This window comes from Merops nubicus, unplaced genomic scaffold, assembly GCF_000691845.1.
Source record: "Merops nubicus isolate BGI_N331 unplaced genomic scaffold, ASM69184v1 scaffold23190, whole genome shotgun sequence".
NCBI classification, from domain to species: Eukaryota; Metazoa; Chordata; class Aves; order Coraciiformes; family Meropidae; genus Merops; species Merops nubicus.
The window spans coordinates 34,491-44,572 of NW_008582702.1; the positions used below are offsets into that span (position 1 = coordinate 34,491).

The following is a 10,082-nucleotide window of genomic DNA, read 5'->3' on the forward strand; positions in this document are numbered from 1 at the left end:
TCTTTGCGAAAGGCCATGTAAACCCCATAAAATTATCTTTCAAAACCTTTGGATTTACCACAAAAGAGATTTTTGTCATCAGATCAAATCTGTATTTTTTTTTTTTTTTCTATGGTAAACTCACTAGATTTGTCAGCATCCTTGGGAGTAATTTATTTGTCAGCATATTTTTCAACCAACGGAACAGAGCTCAGGGCAGATCTTCTGTAACAGAATGGTCACATTTCCTTATATTGGGGGTTTCAGAGATAGGCAGAAAATTTAAGTCTCATATTTTGGTGAAATAAAGTTTGCCAAACTTTGTCCCCAAACTGTACTACGGCTTTTTTTCTTTTTTTTTTTTCCCCCCCAAGAGTGGTGACTCTGAAGATGATGAACCTTGTGCAATAAGTAACAAATGGGCTTATGAGCGGTGCAGTCAGAGATGGTCTCGTATCGCGAGTCTAGAAGGTTTACCAGGAGAGGCAGGTGCTAGTGCATCAGTCCCAGGCAGTCCAATACTGAAGAACATCAGCAACGAGGACACTGTCTTCCTGGTCCATGGCGAGAAACATGATGTGTCCTCAATTCACAGTACTAGCAGCGGTGACAGTGACATCGTTAGCTTCCCAAAACCTTTTGAAGATGTGGAAAGCAGCATAAGTTCCTCAAGAAGTTCCTCAGTTAAGGTGACTTCACTGAACTCTGGTTTTAGTTGTTCTCCTCCCCCCAGTGAATTTTTGAATAGCACCAGTGAGGAGAAGCTTTTGGGTAAGTCACCATATAAAAAAAGGAACAGCCTTCTAAAGAAAATGGAGAAGTTGCACTTAAGGAGCTGCAGCTTAAGGAGTGGTCAGTCAAAGGCCAAACCCATAATAAGTGAACCTGTCCTTCTGGAAGGACTTAATGAAGAAAAGATGAAGATGTTGAACTGTGTAAATATTTCTGACCTCTCCAGCATCCAAACAAAGAACAATTCTTCCTTTTCTCCTCAGAGCTGCATTCAGTCTGTAAACAGTGCTACAGTGAGCGCTCCAAGTCCTGTTATAAAACCACGAAGCCACAATGAAGGAAAGGTGATGTATGCAGAGGACTTGGATTCTAGCAAGTTCTTGCTGTGGAATGATCTATCTCAACAAAACCTAAAAAATGACGTGAAGTTACAAATAAACCAGATGTTTCAAATACCACAAGGCCATAAACCTGGCACTTTCCCTAAAGCACTTACAGACAGCTCCCTCTCTCCAGCAGACGACTCTTCCATCAGCTGGAGAACTGGGAGTTTTCATGGGTGCAGGAGGAGCTGGAGCAAATGCAGTTCCAAGGACTCCAAAACCCCCAGGAGTCCCCTTTTGTGCCCAGATAGCAGGCTAAGTATATATGACAACATGCCCAGTATTGAACTTGATAATTTGGAGGCAGCACAAGTTGGTGATGATGATGTTTTTTCAGAACTGAACAATGTTATAGAAGATGTCAACAGTCTCAGAAAGTTGGTTGATCAGTTGACAGAGAAGTTCTCCGAAGATGGAGATTTAAACTTTGCCAGTGATTTGACCTCTTTGTATCCATCTTCACCTAAAGAAATCTTCCTTGAAACAGAGGGCTCAGAAGATAAGACATCAGACCTCCCAACCACCAGTGGAGACAGCAGCTGTGAGCTGGGCAAGGGGATCAGTTCTGCAGACCTGGCATACATGACAGACTCTAAAAAGACCAGCAGGTCAGTTGTGCTTGGGTTTCCCTGGTAGGCTGCCCCTTGGGAACCTGTCTGCACTGATTCTCTCCACTCAGAATGTAATTACCTTTCCAGAACAAAGTATTCTTAAGTAAGTCTGTTCTGGGCAGCATGGTCTTGCACTGCTGGTGTCAGGTACTGCTGGACTCCAGGCACTCTGGTATCTATGACTGCTTTGAGCTCTGTTGGAAGCAGGGCACTCATAACCTGCACGAGCAGTTAGGCATTTGGAATCAGACCTTATGGCTAGCTGCCTTATTGCTCATTGAAACCTTTCGTATTGCCAGAGTATCTCTTGGATGAGCAGTGCCCTGTTGAAATGCAAGCATCCATACGATGTTTGGGAATGCATTTAGAGCATTAGGTGCTCCACAGATGCAGGCAGAAAACCACCAGGGATGACTTAAATAGGCCTAAGCAATATTTGTCCCATAGGCATGGGAAGCAACACTGGTCTGTGGAAGAGAGCGTGAGCTTGGAGAGCCTTTCCATCCAGACTGAGAGCCAGTCGGCAGCCCAGCTAGCCCGGACACAGAAGCTGGCTTTGTTGAAACTCACTGCTTTAATGGACAGATACTCCCCTTCCAGCAAGCAGGGCTGGAACTGGTAAGTTGTCTCATATTAAAGCAGCCTGTGTGGGAAAGAGAAGATTCATTGGGAGCAGGTGAATTTACTTCTCTGCCTAGATTACATGTGCCCATGAGGAGGCATCTCATCCTGTTCAATTTCTGACAGTTTTGTGGTTATTTCAGTGCCTCCAGGATTTCCTCTGCTGTGAACTGCACTTCTGCTCCCCACTGGTGGTCATGGTGCTGCTGATTTTAAGGCACAGTATGGTTTCTCCCTAAACTTGTCCATTTGCAGGTCTCTGTCAGAGGTCCTTCACAGAGCCTGCAGGACCTAAGGTGGCAGCTGGCTGGGCTGAGTCCATCTCTTCAGCATCAAGTCCTTGTTTGAACTAAAACAATGGCAAAACTGGTCACTCAGAGGACTTAGAAATACCAGTTAGCATCTTGTAATAAGGCTCTGGCACTTGAATATAGAAAAAAGTGAAAAAAGCCGTTAGTGTCCTAATTGGATGGGACACATTTCAATGAGGATGCTTTATTAAAGCTAATTTCAGTTTTGAAATGAAGAAGTCATTCCAGTAATTGTCCTTACTGATTTTCTTTCTCTCTTAGGATGCTATATGTGCAGGTTTATGGTGCTGGCAGGGTTTGGGGCTGTGGCAAGGATAACTCCATCCTTTCCCATGCAGGTAACTGCAGCAGCAGGTGGAACTCTGCTGGGGAGCTAACAAGCTGCATGCATTTGGTTTGTTTTTCAGGACTATACCAAAGTTCATTAAAAAAATAAAAGCCTCTGACTACAAGGACAAAAATGTGTTTGGGGTTCCTTTACTCCTGAATGTTCAGCGAACAAGCCACCCGCTGCCTATCGGCATTCTGCAAGCACTGGACTATTTAAGAAGCCACTTTCTTGACCAGGTATGAACTTGAGGCAGCCCAGAGCAGCTCTGTGCCTTAAATGGATCTGCTGCAGGGAACCAGGCTCTGCTTCTGGTTTTTGCGAACGACGTTCTTGCCTCCTGAGGCTCTGAACAGGCGGAAATCCAGGGATCAAGTGCAGCCTCAGTAAATCTGCAGCTGACACGAAATGAAGTGGGAGTGTCGATCTGCTGGAGGGAAGGCAGGCTCTGCTGAGGGATCTGGACAGGCTGGAGCAATGGGATGAGGTCAACTGTATGAGGTTTAACAAGGCCAAGAGCCAGGTCCTGCCCTTGGGTCACAACAGCCCCAGGCAGCGATCCAGGCTTGGGGAGGAGTGGCTGGAAAGCTGCCTGGAGGAAAAGGACCTGGGGGTGCTGGTGGACAGAGGGCTGACCATGAGCCAGCAGTGTGCCCAGGTGGCCAAGAAAGCCAACAGCATCCTGGCCTGGATCAGAAACAGTGTGACCAGCAGGAGCAGGGAGGGTGATGGTGCCCCTGGACTCAGCACTGGTGAGACCACACCTTGAGTGCTGCATCCACTTTTGGGCACCACAGGGTAAGGACATGGAAGTGCTGGAGTGGGTCCAGAAGGGCAATGAGGCTGGTGAGAGGGCTGGAAAACTTGCCTTATGGAGATTGGCAGAGGGGCTGGGGTTGTTGAGTCTAGAGAAGAGGCAACTGAGAGGTGACCTTATTGCTCTCTACAACTACCTAAAAGGAGGTTGTAGTGAGGCTGGGGTTGGTCTGTTCTCCCACATTACCGATGATGAGGAAATGGCCTCAAGTTGTGCCAGGGGAAGTTCAGTTGGATATTAGGATGAATTTCTTCACTGAGAGAGTGGTCAGGCACTGGAACACGCTGCCCAGAGAGGTGGTGGAGTCATTGTCCCTTGGAGGGGTTCAAAAAACAAGTAGACGTAGCACTTGAAGCTGTGGTCTAGTGGTTAGGGAAATGCTGGGAGGAAGGTTGGACTTGACGATCCTAGAGGTCCTTTCCAACTAGAGTGATTCTATGAATCTATGATTCTGTGAAAGGGCTGAGCTGGTGGCCTGCGAGGCAATACCAGTGCTGCTTCCTTCTGAGAATACCTTTAGTCCTGTACTGTGGTTTTTGTTCCTCACCTCACTGAAATCATCTGCAGCCAGCTCTTTGGCACAGGCAGTCTGTAATGGTTTGAAAACAAACCAGCGAGAGACTCCAAGTCAGAAATACAATTTAATAAGAAAAAAAATAAAATAAAAGCAATAATACAAAGGAAAACCACAGACAGAGTCAGAATACAACCTGATACTCTGTAGTTAGGGTGGTGGTAGCAGTCCAGATGAAACAGTGGTCTCGTAGAAAAGATCTGGTAGCTCTTGTCCTCTGGAAATCCAGTGGGTAAGGCCCCCTGTGCTGTCCTGAACCCCAGTTTATATCCAGGTGGGAGCACTTGGCTCCTCCCCCTGGGTGGAGCATCTCACAATGGGTTGATATCAGTCTGTGAGTCATGCAGTGGGTCCTTGATGGTCCATTAAACAGAAATAGCTCCTGGGGGGAGCTCTGTATGAGTCATGGGGCGAGGCATGGATGGGCCCATTAACAGGGAGGACTCCTCCTGCTGGGTGGGAAAGGTGTTAACGTCTCCCCTGACCTTGAACTTCTTTCCTTATCTGTTATAGCCTGGGGCGTGAGGTCTGTCCTGGGCAGCTGCTACCCATGATTTTCTTAACAGCCCATGAGCACTGACATAGAGAGTATAGAATATACAGTTTTGGTTCTACCCACATAAGGATAAACTGGTCCCAGCCCCTGTAACCATGACACAGTCAAACTGTCATCTTCTGGCAAGGCAGCGTGTCTCTGCTCCCTGAGGAAATCAAGCTACCACACAATGTCTCTCTGTTCTGTGGTTGCTGGGAGTGCCAGAGCTAATGTGATAATTAATCCTGTTTCAGCTGAAATGTACCACTAAGCAGAGATAAAACACATTAGAGCAGTGCCTGCAACATCTTTTCCTGGCTCTCAAATCTGTATTTATCCAGTAAGTGGGGCTGTGCACATGGCAGTGAAAGTGTGTGTTCCATATGCCATTTCTATAGCTTAGGTGCAGAAATGGGGGACCCTGTGATATATAGTTAAAGGAAAGGCTTTTTCCACCCCCCCAGCCTCCCCCTTTGTAGTTTTATGAGTATGTAATATCATCCCAAAGTACAAAAATGTGTGCATCCCGTGAAGTTTGGTGGTACATACTGGAATGTGAGCAGTCAGCATCTTCTGTTTCATTTTGAGGTGGTGGCATCTCTTCAGTTAATATAAGTAAACCTGTGAATGCACATACTGTCCCGGTGGCACACAGTGAAACTCTCAGCAGAAGCTGTGTTGAGGTCAAGTTCATGGGAAACTTCTCAGTCTAGGTTTCCTCTGAAACTTGATTGACACTCATATTAACAATAAAATAATCATTTCCCTCAGAATAGCAATTGCCTTTTGCCAACACGCAGATGTATTAGATGTATCAGATGTTAAACCAGAGCCAGATGCCAACAGTAATGACCTCAAAAGTCAAAAAAAGTAAATTTGCACTAAATAAAAAGCAAGCAGACAAACATGACAATTGGAATGTCTTTCACAGCTGGCTCAGGGTGGGGTGGGGTAGGGTGTATTCAGTCACGGTTTGCCTGGGAGGAATATCCATGCTACAAATATATTTTGGTGTTAGAGCCCACAACGATAGGTTCTTAGCTATCAAAAGGAAAGGGAAGGATCAATTATTTGATTCCTGATGACTCCTCTCTTTGTATTTAATCTTTTCTTTTACCCACAGGTGGGCCTGTTCCGAAAATCTGGCGTTAAATCCAGGATTCTGTTTTTAAGAGAAATGAATGAAAGCAGCCCGAACAACGTCTGCTACGAAGGGCAGTCAGCGTTCGATGTGGCAGATATGGTGAAGCAGTATTTCCGAGACCTGCCCGAGCCTATATTTACCAGCAGGCTCTGCGAATCCTTCCTCCACATCTACCAATGTAGGTAACAGAGCCATAGTTGTCCAATTCCTTGAATATCTTCTACTCAGCTGTACAAGGCAGTGGCAGACTAGGACAAGTGCCACATCCCCTTGTAGTCAGAGGAGACAAATCAGACAGGACATTTCTGAAAAGACAAGTTCATTGTGGCTCTGGACTTAAGAGCTTCACATCTGCCAGATATTTTCTAACATTGTGGTTTTTCCTGTTCTTTGAAGGATGAGTGTAATATCATATGTTGTAGCAGCCCTCCTAAACTGTGTTTTTAAATGGTTATTTTCTTAGGCAAAATTAAACAAAAATCTAGTCCCCTTGTTCATGGTACAAAGCAGCTTCTTGTGCAAGAAGTCGTGTTATACTGATGAAATTTCTTTATTAAGGTGGCCAAGCACAGTTGCCTGGAAACACCGTCAACTTTCTGCCTGTGCTCTCATTGCTACTAGAGACTCAACCTGAAAAAGAAGGAAATGAGAAGCTGCAATCTAACATTGAATATAGTTTTAAGCATGTTCTATTTTCCATTATTTTGCCCTCAAGAAATTCACTTTCAAAAAGCAGCTGGGCCAGGGAAGGAATTTCAGGTAGGGGTTTATGATGATGTTGCTACAAGAACTTTCGTCCTCTTTTGGAGAGTGCAAGTATGAAATTTCCAGGGGATTGATTTTCAGCCTGGTTCATGTGACTTTTATTGACATGAGTACATGAGCTGCTGCTGTCCTCTGTAAGGTGCAGGCTTGTGAAAGTTTGGTTGGGTTGTATTTTTTTGACGTGTCAGGCTTCTAGAATTTTGTCTGAAAATGGTTTATTTGGTTAGAGGAAGTTTTTTTTTTTGCATCCACAAATTAGGAGGTCCACAGTTCCTGTGTCCAAAGGATGTGGAACCATTTTCTTCCATTTAGTATAACCTGGCCACCTCCCATCTCTTGGTTTGGGACAGAAACAGCAAGAGGCTGAATTACCCTGCTCACCCATCTTCCATTACTATGTTTTGGAAGTAAGAAATGTGCCGCTTTCACATGTTTTGTGTGTTCTGTGGATGTGCATCTACTTGAAGGGAAAAAACTTTGTAGCAGTGTAAGTTGGAGAACTCCTCAGGACAGGGGCCATGGCAGGACGGACTATAGCAGGAGCTGTTTGGGCACACAGTCTCACTGGCTTCCAGTGTTAATTAAAATCTGTTGGCAAAACCCAATTGAGTTAACTGAAAGCATCTGTCCTCTTCATGCCTGAAGCTGAAAGGAAAAGCCAGTAGAGTAGCCATCTGCTCCAAAGCATCATTCCAGAGTACTATTTTATGGGGACGCGAGCCCTTACTTGAATTGTAACCAGAGTGGGTCAGGATAAGCTCATTAGCATGGTGTTCAAGGTGAATTACAAGCCAAGCACCAACATCACGGGGCGGGGGGGAATGTGCATCTTGACAGGGGTCATGGTTCAGCCTCAGCTGGGAGCCGAACCCCCACAACTGCTGCCCACTGCCTCCCCCTCCCCTGCCGTGTCTTAGGGCAGGAGAATCAGGAGGAAAAAAAAACCAAAGCCCCGTGGGTTGAGAGGAGGACAGTCTAATGGTTTAGAGCAGCCCTGAAGAGAAGGACTTGGGCGGTGTTGACTGATGAGAAGGTCAACATGAGCCAGCCATGCGCTCATGCAGTCCAGAAGGCAAAACCTATCCTGGGGATGCATCAAGAGGAGAGCGGCCTGCAGATCAAGAGAACTGATTCTCCTCCTTTACTCTGCTCTTGTGAGACCCCACCTTGAATATGGTGTCCAGTTCTTGCGTTCCCACCATCAAATGGACATAGATCTGTTGGAACGAGTCCAGAGGAGGCCACAGAGTTGATCCAGGGGCTGGAGTGTCTCTGCTATGAGGATAGGCTGAGGGCACTGGGATTTTACGATTCCATGGTAAAAGAACAACACAGAGAAAGGAGAGAGAGCAATAATAGTGGTAATACCAGACAGATAACTAAACCCCTTATCTGAGACGCAGCTCTCCCTGCTCTGGCCACCAGCTAATGATACCCGCTGAAAACAAACGCCCAGGCCAGCCCCTCCTCTTCTACAGTGGGCATGATGTCAGTGTGGTACCAACCACCCCATTGGCTGGTTCAGCTGTTTACCCCAGCTGTGGTCTTGTCTGCTGTAGGCTAGTGCAGGGAAAATGGATAAGCCTCCAGTCCCAGTGCCCTGCCAGGGATGCTGCTGGTGGGAGCTTCCTCTGCAGGTCACGCGGGACTTCTGTCATTCTTTGTTTTCAGATGTGCCGAAGGATCAGCAGCTCCAGGCTGTCCAGGCTGCTATTCTCCTTCTCCCAAAGGAAAACCGAGATGCTTTGAAAATCCTCCTGTTCTTTCTTCGAGATGTGGTTGCTTTTGTTGAGGAAAATCAGATGACCCCAACCAACATTGCTGTCTGCCTTGCACCTTCTCTGTTTCACCTCAACACCCTGAGACGGGACAGTTCCTCCTCCTCCACTAGGTACCAGCCCCTTGCCATTGCTGCTGCTGGGTCTTGGCTGGAGCAGAGCTTGCTGCAGCTGGCCTAGGATCACTGCCTGCTTTAGGGGGCAATAGTGTATGGGATTTGTCTCCAGTGTGGTTCTTCAGGTCTGTCAGGAGCTGACCACAGCACGTGGAGTGGTCCATGAGCTCATTGTCCAGTGTAGAGAGCAGTGGTAGGGCCTGCACATGAGGTAGCCCATGGTAGCCCACCCCCCTCACAAGCCCTCTGCTCTGTGGGTACCCACAGGTCCAGCTGCCCAGGAATGCAGATCAAGGTGGAGCTGGCCACTGAAAATGCAGCTCCTGTGCTGCAGCCTAAGCCCAGGTGCAGCTTTCAGGCCCTGCAGATACCTAGCAGCTGGTAGCAGTTCTGGCACTGGTTCTGCTGGGTGATAAGGGGGTTGTTCCTGTCAAACTGAGCCACAGTGATTCTGTAAATTTATAAATAAAAGTACTTGGGTTGCACAACATCCCCCGTTTGTACGTGCAGGCAGGAAGGTGTCCTTGGGTCAGAGGAGACAATCTCCGAGAGTATTCATGCCTTATCTGGCCTCCTGAGGCAGCGCTGCTCGCTTTACTCTTGCTCCTGCCTGTGGACAGACACCTGTCAGGGTAGAAGAGGACAGCTGACTTTGATGGAAGCATTATGCACCCATCAGAGCAACCAGTTCCTCACCTCACCTGGTGATGAGGACGAGTTAGTTCCAAAGGAGCTCTCAGATGTACTGTTGGCACCTTCCAGGCTCCTAGGATTCACACTGTCAGAATTGTACTGCTTTGGTTTACATGAACATTACTCTTAAATATTAGGACCAAAAATAGAAATGGAGTTTTCTCTTTTTTGTCACTGTTTGGGAGCCAGGATGCTTTGAAGCTTTAGCTTCATTAATGCTGCAGTGCAGGGTTCTGACTTCAAAGGGTGGGAGCTGACAGCTCTGACTTTGAGGAGCAACACTAAGAACCCTCATCTTCCACCCAATTTTCAAGCCATTTGGCAGGAATGTACATAGAAGAATCAGAAGCCAGGATTAATGATGTCATATAAGCATTCTGAAGTAGAAGAGGGGACACTTTTTGAAATGTGGTTGGTGTGGTTTTGGCTAAGGATTTAAAAGGTCCTACATGGGCTTTGCAGGGTATAAAAGGAGCTTCATATTTGAAGGCTGCACACAAAGCAGTTTGGGGTCTTTGGTCAAGCATGTGTGTAATAAAGAGCCTTGACTTACCTCTCTTGGGCATCCGCCATCAGCTGACCATTACTGTGTCCAGTCCTGCCGCGGGCTGTGCTGGGAGGGGACGCCAAGGAGCCTGCTGCAGGGAGGTCCCGCCAGCCCCTGCTCGGCACGGCGGGGCCCCGCGGCGCAGGCC

General features: G+C 47.0%; 1 protein-coding gene across 1 annotated transcript in view; it reads left to right on the forward strand.

Annotated features, from left to right (window-relative positions):
• The window catches only part of LOC103771235 (rho GTPase-activating protein 7-like), a gene marked incomplete at its 5' end in the record, with an annotated part of 14,448 nt that extends 5,690 nt beyond the window's left edge, over positions 1-8,758 (forward strand). The window contains 5 exons of the mRNA XM_008938528.1: positions 354-1,706; positions 2,136-2,323; positions 3,045-3,204; positions 6,015-6,213; positions 8,472-8,758. Coding sequence (XP_008936776.1) covers positions 354-1,706; positions 2,136-2,323; positions 3,045-3,204; positions 6,015-6,213; positions 8,472-8,758 — 2,187 coding nt within the window. The remainder of the gene's footprint in view (positions 1-353; positions 1,707-2,135; positions 2,324-3,044; positions 3,205-6,014; positions 6,214-8,471) is intronic.
• Between the last annotated feature and the right edge of the window lie 1,324 nt (positions 8,759-10,082).